The sequence below is a fragment of the Oenanthe melanoleuca genome, chromosome 18 (assembly GCF_029582105.1).
Source record: "Oenanthe melanoleuca isolate GR-GAL-2019-014 chromosome 18, OMel1.0, whole genome shotgun sequence".
NCBI lineage: Eukaryota > Metazoa > Chordata > Aves > Passeriformes > Muscicapidae > Oenanthe > Oenanthe melanoleuca.
In genome coordinates, this window is record NC_079351.1 from 3,855,124 (window position 1) to 3,880,103 (window position 24,980).

Here is a 24,980-nt window from a genome sequence, read left to right on the forward strand (position 1 = left end):
TTCAAAGGTACAAATAGAAAAGGCATCTTTATAAATAGAAAACAAGGGGATTTTTTCAGCTTTTATTATAAATTGACATGACATACAAAGTTTACTGAACAGAAGTAATTTCATTACTATTTTTGGGGGATCACCAACTTTTTGTGCAAACAATGCTAGCCTTCTTTTAAGCATTAAGAGCATAACTGCTTAAGAAATGACATAAGCAATAATTCTAGAACTACATCTCCCCTAAAATAATCTATTTTTTTACATATGTGCACAGCTTTAGCAAATTAAAGCCAGAGAGAAATGCATGATGTACTATCCAGAGGCATAATTAGATTTTGCTAAAACTCAAGAGAGCTGGAAATTCAAGGAGTTTGTAATGAAAAGCTGCAGTTTCCCTCTTTCCTATTTTGTACACAAAATCAGTGACTAAGAACTTAATACTGGATGACAAATCACATCCACACCATTAGTTAAATAGTCTCACAGTTAAACACATCTTAAGGACCATCAAAATCATTATTTACATTTTATAAATTTCTGAAGACACCATTAGAAAGCTTATATACCCCTTCAACAAATAGGGAACTGCATCTCATGGTGATGGAATGAAATAAAAAACAAAAAATACCTGTATTTACAGCAGCATTGTTCCTTTATAAATAAAGAATATGAAAAATGAAATATTTTAAGGATAATAAAAAATTGAGGTGATGTCACTCAACCACAGTGCTTGCTGGAATAAAACCCTTCGGTGCTGATACTGTACCAGTAGTGAAACCACTTTCCATTGGAAAAAATCTGTAAACGTATGCATAAAATGTGTTAACAGCAGTGCAAAACTGCTCAAATATAGTTTAGTCAGCATCTTAGTATCTGTATTGAATACAATACATCACAGAATACTTACATAAGAAGTGCAACACATTTTCTGGTCCAATTTTACAGTGCATTTTTCCCTCAAGAGTGGCATCTCGAAAGCCAGAGCTAAGCCCAGGGCCTGGCCTTGCAGTCTGTGCTGAGGCGAGAGCTCGGCAGGGACGCGGCGCCTGCAGACGGACACGAGGCTCCGGCCTGAGCATGGCACCCAGCATGGGCCACCCCAGGCACAGGGGGCTGCACCCAAATCCTCTCTGTAGCTGTGTAAATGTGTAATAAAAATACAAAGGAGCTAAATGTTCAAGTTTCAAATGGTACACTGGGCGATCAATACATCAGAATTATCCACGAAACCCAAACTGCTGGTTAAACCTCAAAAAGCCAGGGTGGTACTTCACTGTGTCTGGAACATGAAAAGCCAAGATCTTTCCAAACAGGCACAAGACAAAGGAAGTGCTAAGTTCACCAACTTTGATAATTTTTAGTGTAAAAAAAAAAAAAATTGATTTGTAATTTATGATCAATTGATAAATGATTTCAAATACAAGGATCAAGGTTAAACTGTAAATAGTCAGACGTTATTTTCACAAAAAGCTAACTGGAGAATTTCTAAATAAGAAAAGCAGAAACTGTATCCCAATCCCCTTTCCCTAATGTTTCACAACTTCAAGGTAGGAAAAACAGCCAGATACAGATGCAAAAATCTTAATATAAAAACGGTTTTACATATACTTAAATTATGTAAATTCCATAAAGTTCTTAAGACACTAATTACTAAAATTACAAAAAGATTTTTATATTGCTCTTCATGCTCAAACTCTTAGAATATTATCATTACATCACCAAAACCAATATACTTGAAGTACTTGCATAAGTAACTGAATAAAAACCCTGTTTAAACAATATCCTTGTTGAAATCATTTATTTCCATCCAGCAGTGCCTGTTTGGAATCCCTGTATTTCTGTGTGTAATTCTTTATAGAGCTCATGCACCCTAGAATGTCACTTCAATGCTTGTCCGTTGAATGACAATTGACTTTTGACTTTAGAGCTTCTGCTTCTTGCTCTGTTTCGTGACACCTGAGATGCTTTCCACTTCTGAAATCCTCTCTCTCATGGTATTTTCACTGTATCCATTTGCTGTCCCACTTTGTTCCTCAGAAGATTCCTCATCTGTCGGGGAGGCTGATTCTCCTTTCTCCAACTTCTGCTGCATCTCTCGGAGCCTGGCCACAGCTTTGTCTATGGACATGATGCTGATGAGATTAAAGTCATGCATGCTGACCAGGTGGAGCATAAAGTTTCGACACAAGTTCTTCTTAATGATTTTTTGTCCATAGTTTTCAACAAACAGCATACAGGCATGATTCATTTGATTGTCAGCAATAAACCTGTCAAATAAGAAAGCCATCATTATGCAAGCAGAACATTTTCAAAAACAAAAGGATACTCTACAACATGATTTATCAATGCAACTGCAGAGAGCAGCTATTGCACAGTCCAATATTTTTGTTTTCAAAGCCCAAATGCTACTAGGCACAAGAACTTTTTAAAAGCTTAAACTCTCAAAAGCTTATTACAAATTATCCTTTAATGATCCTTTCCTAAACAATTGAGCCAACTGAATTTTAAGTATTTAGAGAATTGCAATGCAAAATGAGCAACCAAATCTATACTATAATTTATTTGTATCAAAGCACAGTAACATACCCGTGCTTCATAACATGAAGATTCCATAATTTCATCACTTCTTTCTCTCCTTCGTTAACATCAGAAAATTCTTCAATTTGCTAAAGATTGGGAAGAAGGACAGAAAAACAAACAAATACACCCATCAGAAGTGCATATCTGCTGCCAAGTAGTGAGATACTACCCAAAATTCAATATTCAAATACCCAAAATTCAACTCACACACAAAAATACATAAAGAAAAATCAGGCTGTACAGAAAAAAAAAAAAATTAGAAAAATGTCATTTGACATGAGACTTTTGATGGTAAATTATATCCTTAATTTATACAGGATATATCCTTATTATATACCCAAACTGTGTGCTCTTGATTCCAGCTTCTCCTCTTTGAAAGAGAAAAGCAGCCACAAACAATGAAAACTTGTTTGAACACAAGGGGACTGAACTAACTGCAAAATGAAGGCAAAGTTAAAAAAACAAACTTTGATTTCATTAATTTCCACGAACAGTAGTTCAGCAAAATTTTCTGCTCCTAAAATGCAGAATTTTCACAACGTATGCCCAATTGTCCGTAAAACAACTTCAGATCATCTTTTAAAAACCACGATCCCCTAAAAATAACTTTGTGCAAAGGGAAAAATTACAGTAATGGTTTTCTCCCGAAGCCACTCTGGGTCCTTCTCGTCCTCACTGTCCACCTCCATCTCCTGGGGGCGGAGGGGCAGGCAGGTGTCGCTGTGGAAGTAGAGCCGGTTGTGGCCGCTGCTGTACGTCCGCTGCTGCTCCACCTCTCCATCCTCCGACTCCAGGAACTCGGACATGCTCGCTTTCGTGCGCTTTGGCCTGCCAAAGGAGCAGTCACTGCTGTCACCAGCACATCAGAAATGCTAATACTGAGAACACTCACTGATTAATGCAATTTATTTTTAGCTCAAGCTTGTAAAAATGTTTGGAGTGTGGAAAATCTCCAGCAATTAAATAATCCCTGTTAAAAACCCAAGAGTTCCTGACCCAACCCTCCAACTTCACCTTTTGGGGAAGAAAAGTTTTTGGGTAAGGCAGTTAACAAGAGCTACATTGTTATGAACAGGTCTCTGAATTGGAAAGATATAGAAAACTCATGGGTGATGTTATCCTCCTCGAGTTCCATTTTATTTAGTCATAACAGTGAAATTTAGCACAGTGCACCTGCAGATTCAAAAATCCCCAGGTTTCAGTTATTTACAGGAAAAGTGGTTGGACACAGGAATGGGCTGCCCAGGAAAGTAGTGGAGTCACCATCCCTGGAGGTGTTTAAAAAGCCTGGATGTGGCACTCAGTGCCATGGATTAGCTGATAAGGTGATGTTAGGTCATAGGTTAGATCTGATCTCCAAAGTCTCTTCCAGCCTGGCTGATTCCAGGCCCCACACAGAGGCTGTTTGCCAGCTCCCTACCTGCACACCAGGATGTGTGTGATTGGAGTCCTTTTGACGGGCCCATTGCGGCTGAAGGCGAAGCCGGGCTGGCGATGGATGTCCTGCGGGTTCCCAGCGTACGAGCCATCGTAGCACTCGTTGATGGACACGTCTATCCGAGCACCTTTTGGGTGATACTGCAGCACAGTTGCAAATATTCAGCAGACAGTAATGACAATGCATCAAGAGATTTCAACAAGCAACCTATAAATTCTGAATATCTTAAATATCACCTCTTAATAACCTGATACAGCTCTAAGTTTCCTTTCACAACACCCAAATAATTTTTAACCTCTAGAAGCAAAGTACACTAAAGCTTCCTTGCTCTGTACTATTTTACTGTTTTGTATAAAATCACTTGAAACTAATTATTAAATTCAGGAAAGTATCAGCAAAATACTGCTAGCAAGAAGATTTCTAAATTTTCTAGAGCTTCATGAGACTTCCAACCAAATATAATTACATTGCTTTCTACATCAAAGAACACATTGATGCAAAAGCAGTAGCTACATTTAGAATTCACCCTCCAGTGGCCAGCATTATTTAATACATATATACTTAAAAGAAGAAAGAAAATAAACACCACAGTATTTCGCCTCCATGTAACACACAAATATTCACTTCTAAAGCAGTTTCTAACCTGTAGATACAGCCCTACTAAGCTGGAAACAGAAACCTTGCATTTGTAGTATCTTTGACAGACTGTACAGAGTTTCATAGTGCTGAACTACAAAATGGTTACTTACAACATAATTAAAGATAAATCTGCTGTGGCAGAGTTTAAGATGTTTGAGTAAACTATAGAGTTTCCGACAGTTCAGTGTGCACCAGGGGCAGTGCAAGTCATCGCGGGCCTCGGTCTGCTGCCTCGTGTTATTGTTGTAAAGGAACTGATGCAAACAAAGACACAGGCAATTAGCACCAAATGAGTTTTATTCATTAACTTCCAACCCCCAAAACCAAGTTGGATGTGCAATAGTTAGATCTTGGGAACGCTGTATCAGCTCAGTGTACTCAAACACTGGTACTTCAAGAATTCTTTTCCCCATTGGAAACCCACCTCCCCCTCCAGAAGGCTAACAAGGAATGTCCTTTGTCTTTCAGAACATCAGAAAGAAAAGTTTTCCCTCAGAAAGATAAGTTTTCTAGAATATTTCTGTAAAGAGTCTGTGGGATGGCTTTCAGTCTGTGAATCTGAGACTCTTTAAGGCATCCATGAAAAGGGCAATGGAAATTTCCACCCAGCTAGCAAGCAAACATTTTAACTCCACACAACATTTAGATTCTAGTTTTTCCCTCTAATGGTTATTTTCAATACCTGGTAAAATATTCGCAATTTCTGTCGAGGTTCATTTAAAACATCTCTCTCTTTTCTTGTTTGAAGGTCTGTAGGCAAAGATTCTTTCACAGCTGGAAAAAACCACATGTAGACATACATTTCTTTGGTTCAGAGAAGAACAGACAAACACTGTTTCTTACCCAAGTATGGAAGTTCTGAGAAGGCACTGCTGCTGAAGGAAACAGGCTACTTAAATGTCTTTTGACATAAACAGTCCTACCAGCAACAAGGAAGTCTGGATGCTCAGCTTCCTTCACAAACCTACAGGCAAATCCATTTCTAACACAAGATTATCTCCAGTGTTGGAGAATCATTCAGAGAACTTAAAAATGGTCAGGTAAAAAGCACCATTTTTCTTACTCCATTTAAACATTTAAACAGCATTTTGATTTCATACAGTTAACAAGAAACCCCACATAACTAAGCAGGTTTATAAATCTGCCCTCAAGAGAAATCAAATCATGACCCTACTTTTTTCTAAATGGTGATAAAGATGGGAAAACAAGACTCAGCTTACTGACCTAATTTTTAGAAGATGCACTTACTTTGTACTTAATATTTTAGAGAAGAAAGGAAATTCTATCTTCTTTCTGTATGAAAAAGAGAGGAGGCCTGACATTTTAGGGTGTACCACATCAGAGAAATCCCAATTCCATTGCTCAGTTACTTTCAGAACTTTGTCATTACAGCAAAGTTTAAGCTGCCATATTTAGAAAGTCTTTGATGTCTTTATTTCCCTGTTCTGCCTTGGGAAATATGCTGAAGTAAAATGACAACACCAAATTTATGTACCATTGGGAAAGATGCACAGGATCTTTATCAGAACCTCTGATAAAAGTTTTGTACAGTTTTCCTCTCATGGTATTTAGATGCTGCAAACAGCAGAACTGTAATAAATACCCTACAATGCTGCACATTACACTACAATACATATGTGTATAAGAGTTGGCTGTACTATTTGGGAAGGTTGCTCTGCCTGTAACTGTATCAATTTACTGGAATATTTAGCTTTTCCAATGGAAGAAAAAATGGGTTTCAGGTTACACTGGCAATGCATTCTTGCCATGTTCCTGTTGCCTCTACATTTGTTACAGTAAACTACCACACACCTTCAGGAGTTAGTCAGCTCAACTCTCATTTCTTCTGCAAGTCTGAGCATAAAACCTGCTTAACAAATTACAATACAGGTCTCCAAGAAACTCTAAAATACAAGGAAGCCTGGTACAAGGAAGTAAAGAGAAAGCAGAATAATTTCTACAGCAAAAGTTCAAGGACCTCCCAGGTTCTGTTGGAATTACTTCCCATTTGTGTGCACTGTCAGCCATTCATCCTAATGGAAGAAACCCAAGTGTCTGCAATCCCTAGCTCAGGTAAAATACACAATTCAGGAAACAGATATCAGTCTTATTTAAATATTCTTGTACTCAGAAAGATGCCTGTAGGTTGGCTGAGCATGTTAAGGGTCATTCTAGACACTGACTTCTGCACAGGTGGGATGAAATTCTTCTTGCTCTCACCTTTTTATCACACTAAAGTTGTAAAAACAGCACAAAGAGTCACCACTCTTAGAAAGTCTCACCATTAAGTTTCTCAACATTTACTGTAACACAACTGCATAAAAAGCACATTTGGAAAAACAGTGCTTTTCTCATAATTACAGAACACTAATTGGAGTGAGTAGGACAAACCAGATAATCCCAGAAATCCTAGTGATGGATTTTCCCCAATGTATTTGCAGGATTTACAAGCATTGTATATAATCATTTCAATATTGACCCAATGTGTAGCTTTTAACCTTAAAAAAAATTACAAAATATGGGATATAATAAAGCCCACTCAGTTTTGCTTTTTCCTGTTGAGAATAACCTGAAGCAGCTGCACCAGTGAACCCTAAGCACACAAGGGTTAAACAGAAGATTATTCAGCAGCAAAACCAAAGTTTGCTTACCTATAGTCTGAGTAGGTTTCACAGAATTGGGCTTGTTTTCTTGAGGGAGGCTTTCAGAATTTCGTGTTGCAAGAGGCTTAGCTATAGGAGCTGTAGACTTATCATTTGTGTCTCCTGTCCAACGAAGAGTAAACTGAAGTGTAGGTCCCTGAGAAAATGTTTCAAATGGAGGCAACCTCTGGAGAGTGGGGGAAATAAAATAACCCAAAAAACAGCAGAATAAGTGTCTTCACAAAAACAATAATGAGAAAATATTCACAGAATGTAGACTGATGTCATTTATTTTAATGCAGGTAAAAGCTGATCAGGATAGTTGAGCTTGTAACTGTACTTTTACTAAATAATTTGGATCATCTCTGTTTTTTTCATAATTACAAGATAATGTTGAGACACAAATACTTTGCAACCATCTGGAATCCTCATGTTCCTTTCTTCAATCACCAACTCATACTCTCCCAGGACATGTGAACATGACTATGTAAGTGCATACAGTCATTGCATCACTGAGTGTTGATTCACCTCAGTCAACAATTTCTCTCTTCTCAACTCTTCCTCCTACACTCTTTTTTCATCACAGGATTTCACCAGAATTTTCTTAAGGTATGTACAGAAGATCACACCTGTCTGGGTTCCACTTTCTTCCCCTTAAATATTCTGCAGTTTGCTCCTTTTTGATACGTCAAACTTGTTAGAATACCTGATTTTCTAGGTCAGGAATTGAGAAGTCACTGAAAAGAGACAGCTGCCATACTTACAGTACTTGACATCTGCTTGTGTTAATGATCCAGTGTAGCCAAAGCTTTCTAAACTGAGAGCTAAATTAAAATATATGTCCATACATTCCCAAAGAGAATTATTTCATGTGAAGACAGGTCTCTTGGCCACTAAAACTAAAACTAAAAATCCATACCTTCCCATCCAGAATTGTTTCCCATGTTGCTCTTTTCTTGCTAATTGGACACTCTTCCATTTCCTGCATGGCCACTTCATACTCCCCATCCAGAAGTTGCAAGCGTCTATCAAGAGAAAATATGTATTATGTGTAAAAAAGATCTTCTATTATTTGTCTGTTAAAATGCACGATTGCACAGTAGCTAAATTTCCATAAACCTAAACACATTTTCAGGCAAATTTATTTGATGAGGTCTAAATCTTAGGCAGACATCATCCACAACAAAGAAAACTCTGAAAGACTAAACCAAAAATATACACATTTTTATGCATGATTTAGGTCTGCTGCAAATCAGTCTCATTTATACAACAGCATGCCTGAGAATGTCCTTGCTTATCATCACTACAAAACCATCTAATGGTTCACACCCTGTTTAGCATATTGAAGTTCTCCAGTGCAATTAAGTAATAGCAAAGAACAAAATACTGTCAAGACTTCTAAGATGATACATATTGGAAAAGGACATTTCTTCAAAAACCAAACTCTTCTCAAAATATACTTCTAAAACCCTACTTGGATAAATAAACATTTTGTCAGAATTAGTTTGAGCTAGTTTAAGCAGCTTTTTCTTCAAGCTCTGTTTTTATTGATAAATAAATCATCTAAATACCTACCTCTACCTGGGACCTGCATTTGCCATGGAAAGAACTCTTATCTTCATGTATTGTATTCTGGCTGTTGGCACTATGATTCATTTGCAGCACAACCAACCAACCAAAATGTCACCCAGGAAATGGTCTGGTTGTTATCTTTTAAACTGGATCTAGAGTGCTCTAATCTACTAACATTTGAGTTCACCCCACTCCAATTCCACTTATTTGAAATACATTAAATAGTATCATGATAATAAATAATTAAACTACATGACATGCTAGAATTTTAACTATTTGTTTGATTGTCCTGTAGTCATGGGGAACTGATGTCTTCTGTAGCTGTCAGCAGAATGAGACTTGTGACTATATCAGCAACAGTCTGGTATGGAAAAAATTATGGCACCCAAGAGAGTGTAAGCAGTAAGGGTATTTCAGAGACCTCTTCTTTGTTTAACTTTTTAATTATGCTGTCACTGATCTTTAACAGAACCAGAGAAATTACATCTGCCAAAAACTGGCAAGGAACAGACAATATTCAAGTTCACAGATGGGTATTACTTACAGTAATCACTGAATAGGTCTCAGTATAAAATGTGTTATGAAACCTGTAGGCTAAAATGGAGCCAAAGACAACCTACACTGTAACAAAGAACACATGAAGTTTATTACCAAAATTTTATTGATTAATAGAAGTATATTTGTTTTTACAATATTACCTGTTTTTATCAAATACGGTCATTTGTGCTACAAACGTCTTTTCCCCATCTTCACGATTTGAAGAGTTTCTTTTTCTTCTAGCTGGAAGCTCCTCATTGACATCTGCACATAAGAAATATGGTATTCAATCATTATATAAGCACAGATTCAAAAGATCCAACAGTCTCGATGCACTCACAAATGCCTATTGACTGTGTCAGATGTGCCACACAATAGAGAAGGACAAAGCAATGAAAGAGCACTTAGCTTAACAGTAATCATATTTTAGGTATGTTCATATGTATTTATAATTTCATTGTATTATTCTGTCAGCATAAAGAATTTGGGATTTGATCTTCCTCATCTTGTGGCTATAAAATAAAGAAATAAAATTTTTCATTCTATATGTGTTTTCCATGGCTGTAATATTTCTGATGTAACACATTTCAACAGGATTAAAAAATAACTTTTAAAAATTTCTTATTGAGGTATTTTTCTATTGGCTTGTTATTTAATTTTGCTGAGAAACACTGACAGCACCCACAGTGAGTCAGTAGTGACCAATGCTGATGGAGGAATAATTACACTCTCAGTGACCACAGGGCTCTCTTGCACGGTTCACCCTCTAACACTGCTGACTCACACCTTCAGCATCACATTAGTAACAAGTAGTGTTAAATTTGCAAAAAACCAGATGTACAATTTCTAGCTACCAGCTGAATTTCAGCCCCATCTCAAAAGAGACTGCAAACAAACAAAAGCTCAATCACTCAGTTACTACTGGCCCTTTGTCACAGTGTGATCCACACTGCTCATCAAGACAACACCATACATGCCCACAAGATAAACCTTGCCAAAGCAGATTTAAAGGCTGAAGTTACCAATGTTTTCATTAGTTTCGCCATTGATCAGTCCATTAAATTCTCTCCTTCCTGGGCGAGTGACTCTGAATAACAATGAGTAAGACTTCACCATATGACTGTTGCTTGGTTCAAACTCATTGCTGGAAACTGCAAGTGATGGGAAGTTGCCTGGTTTTATTTGGCTGAGGTCTGGGTTTAAAGGCACCTGCTTTTTACCTGTAGGAACCTGTCTTATTGGACAACTGACATCCTGCAGCAAAATAAGAAAGATAAGATTCAAGTTTTTAGACTTCAAAGTAGAGACATAAAATATTTAAATTGATGCCATTTCTAAACTGTATTTGTTCTGCCAACTTTTGAAAATAAGCTTATAATAAGCCTTGAACAGATATAAACAAGAAAACCTGGAATAATCCCAGATTTTAAACGCAAACGCAGATATCTGTAAGTGTAAATAAAACATTGGCATTCTATAACCCCTTCTGGCAGCAGCCATCTTTCTCTACATGATTAAAATAACACTAACATTAGGCTCTTAGAAAGACTGCAGAACAGTCACTAATACTAATTGAATTCTGTTTACCTGAAGAAAATAATGTTTTGGTTATATATATATATATATATATTTCACAAGGGCTTCCTATCTTCTCCTTGCAATATTTCAAAGTACATTTTGTGCTATCTGTGAGATAAAGAATCACTTACCTAGGATTTATTATACTTGGGAAAACAAGACAAGATGGCCTAAATATGAAACTTGCAGCAAAACATTTAGAATAACCATTAGCACCTCCTGATTGCACTATATTTATCCATACTCTAGTAATTACCAAAATTGGCTAGAAACAGTATTAATTCTTCAAAACCTGTCAAATCAGCCTGGCATTAGGGAAGAACAAACAGCTCTGACTGTAAATGTTTCCCTTTCTGATTGAAACCTAAAGCATTACTGAGCCTCCCATATTCTCACAGTTGGGAGGATAATTTGCTAAGTGATGTGAAATAAGCTTCGCTAAAACTGCAAGCAAATTCGAAGATGCTTCAAAAATAAATATAAAATTGCTTATGATTCACAGTAGCTAAAATCTGCAATAATTGAAATAAAATAAAAAAATACAGGTACAGAAAAAGCAAGGAAAGAGACAAGAGTTGGCAGATGACTGAGGAATTCAAAATAATTACAACTTGTTGCTTTTTACCCCTAAACTCTGAAAGGCATAGGCTACTTTATGATTGTCTGGTTTCCTTAAGCCTCTGGACATCACAACAGAATGAATACTTTAATGATGTGACACACAAAAACCGAGGTAAAACCAGAAGTGGCTGAAATTCACAATGAGTGGATGTGATGAAATCAGTCAGCAAAATTTAATGTTTTTTAAAATTCATTTCTCATAAAGCAGTGCAAAATCCAAGAAGAAAGAACTTGAATACGTTAGTTCTTAAATTCAAAGGCTAATTTCAACAGAAGCATCACTATACGGCAGTGTTACTTAGATATTCTAGAAGCACATACACATTTTGCTTTAATGTATATTAATAGTTTGTCAGATCATTTTTACCTTTCGTTTCTTGTGGCAAACTTTCACAAGCAGTACTTCCAGAGTGACAGAATTTTGTTCATTCTCTGAGTTTTGTGATGGCTTATCTAAACAGAAAAATACTTTAAGTTCTGAAAAAGCAAAGATCTATTCAATTATATAAATCCATCTGTAATTACTTTTTAACCACAGGCACCTCCCAGGTACAAAGACCTCTAACCACATTCTTAGTTTCAACTCTCCCCAAACTTACTACAAATTTCCACTTGAAAATATATTCTAATTATTCTCGTATTAGCTGATTAAAAGGCATAGCTGATCTCCAGAGTTTAAAAGAGCAAGATTGTTACCTTTTTATAACAGAGAAAAATGTTATGGGTAGTTTTAAGGACAGTAAGAATACACTAATTACACATAGGTCAAATTATTTTCCCCAATTTTTTTTCTTTACAGTGTGCAAACCTAAAATTTGGGTTTAAGATTCAGATGATATCAAACAGGAAAACAAAACAAAATTACACTACCACCCCCTTAAAAATTATGCAAGGCTAAATAAATGCACAATAGCTGTTAAAGGACTCTCAAACTAACTTGAAAAAAAGTCTTAGAAAGTAAGGCTTTGTTTCAGAGACTGCACAATAAATTTCCTGTAATCTTCAAGGCAGCTGCTGCCAGTGGTGTAATCAGCAATGGCAATAAAAAATTAGAAATATAATTTTATTTTAATGGACAGCTTTTGCTCTCAGGGTAATATAACTCTTCATTCTGGTTGAGGAAGTCCAATATTCTGATACTGAGAGGCAAATCCTTATGTGCTTGAAAGACATCATGGAATGACTTCAAGTCATTAAAATATACATTTCCACGGCTTCTATAATTGTTAACATGGTCTTTCCTTGATTTCTAGATGTGATAATTTTTTTTCTTACACTTCTATTTTAAAGCAGAAACCACTGAATCTTCCAACTATTTGAGACTGTGAGGTTTTTTAAAGCTACTTCAAACACCAAAGACACACTCCCAGAAAATCACATTCTTCAGGAAAGAATTGCTTTCCTCAAGGTCTATTTCAGTTTGAATGGATGATGGCTTGATTCTGACTAAAACCCTGAAGGCTTATCTTCTTAACATCACAATTACACTACAACATTTCTAAAGCACCACTGAATTACAACTAATGAGACAGGCTGAACAAGTAAATTAAAACCTGAATCCAAACAGCAGAGAGTAAAAATATTCAAGTATTCCCCTCACAGATCTCTACTAATTTCAAAGGTGTTATACAAATTAACAGTGGAATGAATGAATTGGCAAACATACCATTCTTATGGAAGAACCCAGTAAATGTAAGTTGCAAATGAGCAGACAAGCTAAACAGGAAAAAAAAAAAAAAAAAAAAAAAAAAAAGAGAGAGAGAGAAAGAAATGTTAGAACAAATAAGTGTTTTTTTCTCACAGCAACCACTTGACTGATGTTCAGTACAGGACTGTAATGATTCAGTCCATCCTTTTAACTTGGAAACTGCCTGGATACAGCAGTTGCAGTTGATGCAGAATTGAACAGCAGTTTTCTTTTTACAGACTCATTCTCTCTGTGTATTCTATGCCTTTATAGATTAAAAAAAAAAAAAAAAAATTAAACACTACAGTAGAAGAATATTGCCTGAAGACAGATCTTGCCTTCACAGGCAGTCAAACACATTTGTTGGACACTCATCAGCAACAGAATTCAGTTCTGGTGGAAATGTTCTAGAATTTCAGCCTGAACCACAGTCTTCATGTAGATTAAAAGGAAACCAAACCAACAGGGATTTTAAGCTCGGTAATGAGAATCTTTATAAGGGGGAATCTGCACCTTTAGAAATAAAAGACTATCAGTTAAATGACGTCTATATCATTTATAACATATGCAATCAAAATAATAATTGCATCTGTTTTGCTTCACAAAACCACTGACCATCTTATTTCAAATCACAAAATTCAGAGCATATTTCCATTTAAAACAAGTATTCATAAACTAAATTTAAAAGGGTCTCAAAACCACTAGTATTTCTGCAGTACACATTGAACAAAATATAATCTGTTCCACTACACCACCAGACAACTTTGTGCACCTTCACTTCTCAGGCAGATACAACCTGACACTCCACACTTATTTTTAAACACGAGCATACCCAAGAGCTTTGAGATGATCAATGGAAGTGCCCAACAGCTCAAGCGTTCAAAGGACTCTATCTACACCAGCTTGCATCATTCATCCATGTTACTTTTCCATACTAAAGCACATTTTCGATAGTTTTGAAAGCACAAAAAACAACACACACAAATCAATATTCTACATTTGTTTCAACAAAGCAACTAACCACAATACATGGAGCAAAATATAACTAAGTATAACTACAGTAAATTCATAAAACCTCTTAGAACACAAAATGTGTAAGTTTGTTTCACAAAACTGTTTGTTTTTTATCTAGCACAGCTGCCTCTGAAGTAGTCTAATGATTTGCAAACACTGTGGGAAAAGAACAGGTTAAAAATAGCAACTATACAACAACAAACTCCAAGCAATAAAACGTCATTATGTTTTCCCAAATCCAACTCATTTTTTTTACTTTTAATTCCAACACACACAGATTACTCATTGGCACAACTGACACTCTAAAAAACAAAGTAAAGGCAAATACCTATTTGAGGTTTCTGTACATATTTTAAGAGATGCCACAACACATACTGGAAGTTTATCCCAGTATTGCTTTTCTCCAGGTTAGCTGACCAGCATACATACACACATTTATGCATGTATTTTAAAATTCTGGAAGCAACATTTCAAACAGCAACTACCTTGCTTCAAGTAATGACTCTTTATCACTTGCATTTTATCAGTCAAAAGGACTTTTGATTGAGTCCATGCATGTACTCATTTGTACCCACACTCATAAATATACAGCAGGACAGTACCTGTGAGATTCTTGTTCTCCCTTCATTTTCTCTACTTTTGATAACATATCATCAACTTTGAATGTTTTCCTGTGAGGAAAAAGCAAAAAGAATAGTTTTACATAGCCACTATACCCATAACTTACAGCAAGAAAATTTATTTAGCCTCAACTTTGACTTGATTCTCCATCTAAAACTGCCTATATATACCATTTTAGCCCTTTCTTCAGAAAACATCCTTTAGATACAGATATACTTTTTTTGGATCTAGTATCATGCCTGTGTTATAAGGGACACAACTGCTTCTCAAAAATAATACAAGGAATTAAACCCAGATCTTGCAACAGTAATCCTACTGCTGGTAAGAAGTTTCATTTACAGCAACATATTGAAACCCTTGCAATGAACATGTTTAACCACATTTCAGCTTTGTCAATGAGAATCTTTCTGTTTTACTGACACTTATACATACCAGGAATTGACATGTCAGCCCCTCAGTCATTACTATTTTAATCTTGATCATATTAATGAAAAACACTTAAAATCTTACAGGAAAAAAAGAGTTAAAAGCCTAATTAAAACCCCAAACCCTTATTTCTCCACATATTTCTATAAAATGGACACAATGCAAAGAGCAATGAATTTGGAAGCTACCATTGGAGCACATTCACAGGAAACAGAGGACAATGACAACCAAGTCATAGAGAATAATCACTTCAAATCTTTCCTCTCTGTAATTCTGACATCAGTCTGTTCACATTCATATGTTCAGCCTGTTCTACCACACATACAATTTCATGTTCACTGCTAAATAAAGCTCACTCATGACCAGAATTTACTCAACATGTTACAGAACAGTCTTTCCATTTTTCATTAAAGGCAAGTTAACACTTGGATCTAGACAGCCACAAAATTGCACTTGACTACAGTGAGAAAGCAAGAGTGCAAGGGTACCTTTCCTTTACATTTATACCTTAGAAGAATGGAGCAAGAAGAACACAAACACTTGCCAAACACTGGATTTCTTGCAGAGGGAACAACACAATTCTCAGGGGAAGTGGGAAGCATTTGTCTACAGAAGTGCCCTGACTGAAGAAACACTGATGTCACTCTGTCCACACTCAGCACGTAATGCTCATGAATGATTGAGTTACACATCACATGGTGACTAAACAGCAACACTGGGCAACAAAACTACAGGGCTGCACTCAGATAACAAGGAGAAAAACAATTATGATTTGTGTAGTAAACAATCACTGATTCAAAGCTCTACTCAGCCCAAGAGTCACACATATGACAGACTAAAGAACTGACTCACCTACACCAAAACGTGGGATTGTTCAAATGCACATTGCAGTGCTCAACTTTAAAGCAAGAGGTGCTAAGAGCAGAACAATTTCATAAAAGTTTCCGATTCTAAGGCAAAAATGTCTCTCTCTGCACTTAGCTCCAGCTCATCAAAATCAGCCACTGTTCTGCAGAACAGCAAGTTTAGAGGGTTTCTCCAGACTGAGGAATTGCTTAAAACAGATTTAGAGCAAAGTTATGTCATGAGCAGAATACGAGCCAAAAACCAGCTAAGAGACAAATATGGTCCCAGAATGGGGGAAAGTTAACAATCTTATAAAATATACTAACATCTGACACAACTTTTATTTAGTATGTGACCATTATTGATCCAAAAAGAACAGTGGCACAACCTTTACTAAATCCAGACTCGCATCAGTCAAAACAAAAGAGCCTTCCTAAAAAAAAAAAATCTTTCCGAAAAACTAAAAATAGCAACCAATAAAATTTTTTTGCCTTTGAAGTTAACTTGTAAGAGCAGAAATTCCTTTAAAATTAATTCCTATTTATGTTACCATGTTCCCATGCAAAACAGATAAAACTAAGCTTTTGTAATAACCATCCCTCACACTCAGGATTTTCAAGGCAGCATTTACTTGTGTAACAAGCACATGCATCTTGTGCATTCCTTTCTCCACCCACTCTTATTCAGACAAGAAAAGTAATAATTAGTATTAGAAGTCACATCATAGCATGCCATTATTTTGCCAATAAATAATTATTCCTTTATCCAAATACTATATGTGAAGCAATTTTAGTAACAGAAACTTCTTTCCAACACCATAATTTGGTCTAATAATATACTAACACCCGAAGACAGACCTAGAGACAAAAAGTCCAGTTCAGCTCTCCATCAAGTATGAGCTGACCAAAGCCCACTACCTTTCCAATAAGCAGCAATTTTAACACCTTTCTAGCCCAGGCTGACACATGCCCATTAACTATTCTGTACAACCATTTTCCTATGCTCTAAGCATTCTAGGTTTTCTAAACACTTTCTCAGTATTAAACGTGGAGCAATATCAACAGATAATTTCCTGGTAAAAATGCAGTTTTAGTTCCCTACCTCCAATAGATAAATTTGTCTGGCATTTTTCTCAGACTATCATAAAGCTGGAAGTAAAAGATGTGGAGCCATAGTTACTATTCTTTAAATAAGGTTGTAAGTAAGTTTGGATATTAGTTCTTTACATTTTACTTATGACACTGTTTAATGAAATACCAATCAAAACAATCAAAACATCAATTTAACAATGACAACATTTAGGAATTCAAGGGGAATAAAATAACGTACGTGTATAGTCCATATAAGCAGGCTAACAGTGATGCAGTTCCAGAAAAGACTTCTTTGCAAAGAAACTCTACTAACACTTTCACTGAAACCAGTGTAAACCAGCTGTACTGAAACCAGAACATATTTTTCTTCATATAAACCTTAGGATTATCTTCTCTACTCCAGATATTTTCTCTCTTTCGAAGCCCTTTTCACAAAAACAACGAGATCATAACCTAAACTACTTGTGTTGAATGAAGAATAGTGATTCAGGTCTTGTGCATATCTGTAAGCATTTACCAGCACAGATCAGCAAACAAGGATCCCACTAATCCCCTCAGGAAGTGCAGCTCAGACTCTTTTACCAAACTCTAAGTCCAAACTACCTTTAAATTACATCTTCTGTGGTTTTAAGTAGGCTGAAAGAGAAGGGCCACAGTACTGACTGAGCACGGAAAGGGCAGAGGGAACCCAGGGGAACACACTTCACAATCACTTTCTGGCTTTTTCCCTTTCAAATACACTTGCTCACTTCTGTTGCTTTACTTTGCTTTTATAAAGAAATCATACTGAAACATTTAATTTAATCTTCCTAGATCTAATTACAAGCATGATTTCAGTAGAGTCAACATCGTCAGAACTACTGAAAGGAACAGCTGTAATCTGTCTGTTATTCGAACACCTCCCAATTAAACTCACAGTTCTAAAACAAAGTGTTAAGAGAACTGGTAAAAATCAGTATGTTTCAAACAAAAACCAAGCATTACTTGTGAAGCTGAATCAACTGCAATTTGGAACAGAGGATAACAACGCACAAGCAAAGAATTGTCTCTTGCTTCCCAGCAAGTACAGCAGATATCCAACAGAACACTTTCAGGTAACACACATATTTCAATCAGTAACAAATTGATCCAAGATATAAGCAAGAACTTCCTGTAGTACAATTCCAGTTAGAAAAACCAAACAAAACTAAACCACAAAAAACAAAACAACCTGAAAATAATTACTCAAAATTTTGTTTTGACTCACTTTAAAATAAGTAAAACAATTCATTTTGATAACTATTGTAAGAAAAAGCTGCAATTTCAAGTTAAAAAAAAACAAATAAATCTGATTGTTACCTGTCCTAAGTACCTGAAACTGTATGTTATGGATTCAGTTTTAAGAAAAAGTTATATTGTGCCATTAAAACTCATAGCAGGAACATTAAACAATATCCAAGAGATCCAATAATGCCATAAACAGCTCCATTAATTTAAATAAAAATACGCAAATTCTATTGATTAACAGATCAAGTGAATATTACCTCCCTTAGATATAAATATGAAGATTAAATTAGAATTGTCTGTATAATCACATTTTGTTGCATATTTGTTGTACTTAAATCCCACAGCAACTGTTTCTAAGCGATAAGAACTTCAGTGCTAAAATATTTCAAACTACATGTTCAGGTTACAAAAGAAGTCTAAACTGTAACAAAGGATTTTCAGTGAAGGGGAAGTATCTAGTAGGGGCTTGTGATTCTGCTAATAAATAATGTACACTGCACTTGTCCCTCTGCAGTGTTTCTGTGTTTTCAGGCCCACTGACAGGCAGCTGTAACACCTCACATGACAGGAATGATTATTTTGCAATATCAAAACTGAAGCTGATCTCTCAGGCATATCCAGCTCCAAGCAACCTTTTTAAAGTATTTGCTGGAGTTCTTCTAAAATACTATAAACAGACCTGCTTTATTTTCCAGCTTTTAAAATAACTACAGAAATAATTACTGGATTCTTTCAAGACTAATTAACAAAGCCAGTAATTTTATATTTGGGTTTTGGTTTGGTTACAGTTTAAAATAGAATGTTTCATAGGATTATGATTAAACACCATTGATTACAAGATGTAATACAGTTTTGTTTGTTTGTTTTTTAAATAAGTTCTCCTCCAACATAAAAAACAAACATGGGAGAATTAGTTAGGATTCTGCAGATAGTTCTCCACATTTGAATACTCCCAGTATCCACAGAAGTCACATGGATAAAGCTACACATAGACTTAACACTGCAAAAAATCTCTCAGGTCTCAGAAATCAAGTGTACACTGAAGTATGCATTTTAAATTTCTTCAAAAAGAAAACAGCAGGTCACCCTCCACTGCCTTTTGGACTTCTGCTATTTGGTGAACATTTTAGGATTACTTTACAAAAACAATTTTACCTTTTGATATTTGTTCGGGAGTTTCTGTGGGACATGTAAGTGAGAGTTCTGTGCAAAAATATTGGCTGCAGGGGGAAAAAAAAAGCAGAAAATGGTTATGCTTTAATTAAAATTTTCTACAAATACAAAGTAAAGGCGTGATAAAACCAATTACTCACTGCTATTAGATTCCGGGTACGTAGAAATCTGTATATCTGTGTTGGTTCTAAGAAAAAGGAACACGTGTTATCCAATGTAACTTCTACCTCCAGAAAGATGGTCTTATAATGATAAATAGTATCTAACTTCATATGGCAAGTACTTTGAAACAATTATCACAAAAGCCATTAAGTGAAGCATCACAATGTCCAAATAACTCCAAGTTATCACATTCAAGGTTACTTTGACTCTACAACACAAAGCAACTTCTTATTTAAGGTGCTACAAATTAGAGGTCACAATTCAACTCTGACTGCCCTTGTGTTTCTTACAGGCTTTATATCATTCATTAAAGGGCAGAAAAAGTATCTCAGCATATCACAACCTATGGCCATATAGCTACGTTTTCTTCCTGAAGTTAATGAATACATCTGCTATGATACCAAAATAGCACAATAAATTTACGCAGTCATACAATTTGGATTCTGATTGCTTTACACTTCTGGAAAGTACCAAGGTCACTTGCAGCAGGTACTGACACAAGAACAGGGACTGTCAGTTGACTGTGATCCATAATGGATCATTCTAAGGTGGGAAATTAATGTTGTTTTTAGTAAAGCAACTACTGTTTCCAAGTGCAAAAGGAGAGAAGATAATTCAGCTGTTCACAAAATGGACACTAAAGCACAGTATCATCGCAAACAGGTTTGAGGACTAATTTTCAAAGGATCAAGACTTGCCTACAGACAAGAGGAGGACCTTCAGTTCAGTTTTAACCAATTAAGTTAAATCAGGACAAGGAGGGTTTTGTCTGGATCAGGTTATTTCTAACAAGAATTCCAAACTAAACTGGAATACACCCTACTTAAACCGATATAAAAGCCAACTTCACTAAGTAACATCGGCAAAATGTCTTAATGATACACATCAGGTGGAGAGAAGAAAGAGAACAGATGATGCATTGATGCCCATGCTAAGGCTGGTAACACTGCGTCCATTTCTCACATAAAGAGGACAAAGTTTATTTTTAAAGAGATTTAAAATTTTATTTTCATATGACTGCAAAACATTTATTTCAAATAGATGGAAACCTTATTTGTGGAATTCTGTAATTAGAAGTAGAAAAGGACAGATTTTTATATCCTTTACCCCTCTTAAAAGATATGATTCAGCCATATTTCTACAGCTATGAATGTAAGACCCCAGAGAACACATAATTAAAGAGATGTATTACTGTTAGAGAAGGAAATCTTAAAATGATCACAGTATTTCCTTTTAGAAGCCTGATGAAAGCCAGTGAAAATCTGCTTAATGCAAATTATCACAATAAAATCTGTATTTTTCAAATCAAGATAAAAGAAATTAAGATGTATGCACTTTGTCACAAAGTGAAAATACAGAGTAGTCACAACTCTGAAAAAGACATCCCAGGTTCTTCAGTCTCAACAACCCCATGACATAATTATAATTTCTTAATGTATGAAAACATTAAGTTATATTCACAAGGATGTAATTTAAAGGCAATGCATTGCTGCTTCAACATTAGTTTTACCAAGCAGAAAAATTCTGAAACACACTCTTCAACCTGCAGAGAGACATATGTCTCACAAGCCTGATTACTCAGCAAAAGCTTAAAATAAATCTTTTATCTTTTCCTAGCATATGACCTTGAAAAGGGACAAAAACAGTCAGGAAGAATGTGATTCAATACTACACATGTTAGGATTTTTTTAATCCAGCATTTACTTACTGCAGTTTTCCCATGATATTGACACTACATTGTTAACATATTATGTATATATGTATGTATATCTGTACACTGTAGCTTCCTCCTGATCCCCACCTGCTCAGCTCTGTGCTTCCCTTGTCTGACACACTGAGCCACAGGCAGAAGAATTGCTTCCACCCTGGGCACTGACACTGAGAAAAGCTCTTAAAACTCAAGTCTGCCACTTGACCCATTTGCAGCACAGTATTTACTGAACACAGAGTCTTGTTAAGAGGACTGAGATTCAAACGGCCACACATTATTCGAGACTACACCAAAAACTCCAACATTGTCACTGTCTACAGCAAGTATGAGCATTGACAGCACCAATCCCAAAACAGGATCACGTCTTCAAGAAGGGCATTAAAAATTCCCTTCAAATCCTGGCAACTACACAGAAATTTTCTTAATGCAACTTAAGTTTACTGCTCCACTGTACTTTTAGAACATAATTTCCAAAAACAACTTTCCAGTGAATTCAGGGGAATTCTCCTCCTGTGTGGAGCTGCCACATGGGGGATGCCTGGGTCGCAAAGGTCAACTTCCAATCCGAAACCTCGACTAAGTGAAAATTATTGCTAAACAAAGAAAAGCCAAGTACAGTGAACTCTTGATCGCGTCCTGCCCCTGAAAGGGGCTCGAACGGCGTATGCCAAAGAGGAAAGGGCCCCCTCGCCCCTCACTGCCCAGAGCCTCCAGGGGCTGCTGGAGGAGGGAAGGGAACCAGCCGCCCAGAAAGCCTGATGGGAAGTGCTAAAGAGAACCAAGTTCATCGCTGGGCGCGGGCGCACACACACACGCACACACACCCTCGCCCTCCGCCCGTGGGCCCCGGGCGCCTCTCGCCGCCCTCCCGCACACCGGCCCCGCTCCCCGCGCTTCCGCCCGGGCCCCGCCGGCCCCCGCCTCCCCCGGCCCCGCTCCCGCTCCCTCCCTCCATCCCCCGACCGTGTTTACCCCCGGAAGCCCCTGCTCCCCACAGCCCTCCCCTCCTCCTCCCGCCCTTTCCGCGGCGGCCCGGGCCGGTCCCGCCGGCTCGGCCCCCACTTCCTCCGGCGACCCAGTGCTCACTCTCAAAGGCCTGAAGAAAGAGGTCGTGGTCGGCCTGGATCTGCTCCATCTTCGGCTTCTTCACGGGGGGCAGCGCCGCCGCCGCCGCCGCCGCTGCCGAGGAGGCCGAGGAGCCGCCCGAGTACCCACTGCCTCCTCCGCCGCCGCCGCCGCCCGCGGCACCGCCGGATTTGCCGCCGGGAGCCGCCGCCGCGGCAGAGCCCCCGAACCCGCCGCCTCCTCCGCCGCCACCTCCTCCTCCGGCGGCGCCGCCAGCGGAGCCCGAGCTGGGCCCCGCTCCTCCACCGTGCTTCTGAGGAGCCATGGGGGTGGCCCCGGGCGGGCCCCGGCGGGACGGAGACCGAGCGGGGCGGGCAGGGCCGGCCGGGGCGGGTGCGTGAGGCGGGGGGGGGACGCGCCGCGCTCCAACTCCGCCAAGTCTCCTCCGCCCCGCTCCCCTCAACGCCGCGGCCGCCGAGCCCGACCGCCGCCGCGCGCCCGCCCCCCGCGCGCGCCCATTGGCCGCGGGGATGGCGCCGCGCCGCCCCATTGGCCGGCGCCGGCCCCGCCCCCGCGTGACGCGCGGATGGTTCTGGAAGCGTTTGGTTGGTCCGCGCGTTCGGCGCGCGTCCCCCCCACCCCCCGCCTTTGAACTGAATTCGCGGGAAAGCGCCGCTCGCGCTCTGGCGCGGGGCATGATGGGTACGGGGGGGCCCCCGCCGGCCTGAGGGGCAGCTCGTCGGACCCCGCCCTCGCACCCCGCCGGCGGCGTTCCGCCCGCGCCCCCGGGCTGCCCAGGCCCCGCTGCCCCGCGCCCCCGCCTCACCGTGCCCACCCCGCGCTCTCCAGGCCACCTCCCGCTGCTCCCGCGGCCGCACAGGTGGCTGATGCCCCCCTTGCCTAAGGCCGCTCCGCTGTCCGCAGAGCTCAAGAGCTAAGTTTGTCAAAACAGAAGTTCAGGTACAAACCGGTATCTGTTTTGTGGTGGAAGTGGTTATACTGGGTCGGCCATGAGGTCCTGCTGCTATCGCATGGCTTTAACTTTAGCTAACCGTGAGGTTTCCTCAGAGGATGGCACAAGAAATTGCCAATAGGTGCAGGGAGACTTAAATTCTGAGGCAAAGTGTCTCTGGGTTCATCAGATCTTGCTCTATGGCTGGGGAAGTGCAGAAGTGCAGACTGTGCCGGAGCCGTGACAGCCGAGTCAGGGAAAACTCCGGGCCCAGCTCCGCCGTGGGGAAATTCAACAGCGGCTCCATTTAATCGCCTCCTTATCAGCACTGCGGCAGCTCATACACAAAGGCTTCGGCAGCCGTTCCGTTCTGTTTGCTTTCCTTGGCAAAACTTCTCCGGGGTAATTGTACAGGGTAGGGGAAGAATGGTGTATGTGCGAAATACAGCTGTGAACTCTGATACCAGATACAGCTGTGGTGCTTGCACCCCACCATCTCCCTTTATCTTCGAATTTCTAGCGTTAAGAAAAAAGAACTTAGTGATAAATATTAAGAGGAAAACCATAAATCAAAGTTAGTCATGCTGTAAATGTGCCTTACGTTATCAAGAAAGGGAGATTCTAAAGTAATGTCTCATTTGTCCCTCATTAACCTTATTATGTTTAAAGAAAACATATGTATATACACCCCAAACATTCAAGTAACTCTTAAGCAAGTAAAATTTATTGTATACAATTAGAAGCAAGAAAAAGAAATAATTTCTTTTTAGAGAGATGGAAATCATAACAATTTCTTCAGAAGAAATGAACCATGGTGTAAGACTGTTGTGCCCTTGACCTCCCTGGTAATACAGACCCCTATAGATTTTACAGATGCCTTTATTAAAACCCAAAAAATTAAAACATTTTTCTTCCGTACATCTATATTAGATAACAGAAAGTTCCCCATATTTAGCAAATGACACTGAAAATGTGTTCTCTAATAAAGCAGTCTAAAAAATATGCAGTAAAATAGAGTGTGCCTGCCTGAAATTGATACAAACACATTAAATTAAAACAGTAGAAGATTATGATACTGTATGTTTGCCATAAAGATAAAAAGTACCCTAACTGAATGGAGGGAGGGGGAAAAGGCACTTTAATAAGTTTAAGATGATAAATGGAAGAAACAATCACTTGCAAGCCAGGAGTGCTGTTGGAACAAAACCCTGAAATGAAAGCAGAAGTAGGTGGTAGAGGTGCTTTCATGCTGTGTCAGATTTTCAGTCTTGAGATAGTCAATCCATTCTTGTTTTCACATCCTGTTAGTGGGATTTGCATTTGATATCCAAAAGATCAAATTTGTTCCCTGCAGATTGAAAGCATATG

At 38.4% G+C, this 24,980-nt stretch overlaps 1 protein-coding gene across 2 annotated transcripts; it reads right to left on the reverse strand.

Annotated features, from left to right (window-relative positions):
* Nucleotides 1-48: 48 nt before the first annotated feature.
* SUZ12 (SUZ12 polycomb repressive complex 2 subunit) lies at nt 49-23,141 on the reverse strand. 2 transcript variants are annotated; one of them, XR_008841774.1, is made up of 17 exons: nt 22,682-23,141; nt 19,863-19,909; nt 19,705-19,769; nt 14,902-14,970; nt 13,265-13,314; nt 11,966-12,051; nt 10,422-10,653; nt 9,561-9,663; nt 8,210-8,315; nt 7,300-7,477; nt 5,331-5,422; nt 4,759-4,902; nt 3,992-4,149; nt 3,201-3,399; nt 2,578-2,657; nt 899-2,258; nt 49-789 (listed from the first exon to the last, which is right to left on the reverse strand). XR_008841774.1 is itself a non-coding variant. In XM_056505793.1 (16 exons), exons 1-16 carry the CDS (start codon nt 22,983-22,985, stop codon nt 1,913-1,915), a joined length of 2,259 nt encoding a protein of 752 aa, XP_056361768.1. In that variant the 5' UTR covers nt 22,986-23,141; the 3' UTR covers nt 49-1,912. The 2 variants fall into 2 exon arrangements, 1 of the variants encoding a protein (XP_056361768.1); XM_056505793.1 differs by having other exon boundaries at nt 49-2,258.
* Nucleotides 23,142-24,980: the final 1,839 nt, after the last annotated feature.

Coding starts and splice junctions, on each gene's coding strand:
- SUZ12 (XM_056505793.1), bottom strand. CDS start 22,985: ATGGCTCCTCAGAAGCACGGTGGAGGAGCGGGGCCCAGCTCGGGCTCC. Junction 9,664..10,421: donor CGAAACTAATGAAAACATTG/GTAACTTCAGCC, acceptor TCTTATGTGCAG/ATGTCAATGAGGAGCTTCCA. Junction 4,150..4,758: donor GATTTATCTTTAATTATGTT/GTAAGTAACCAT, acceptor ACTGTGCTGCAG/TATCACCCAAAAGGTGCTCG.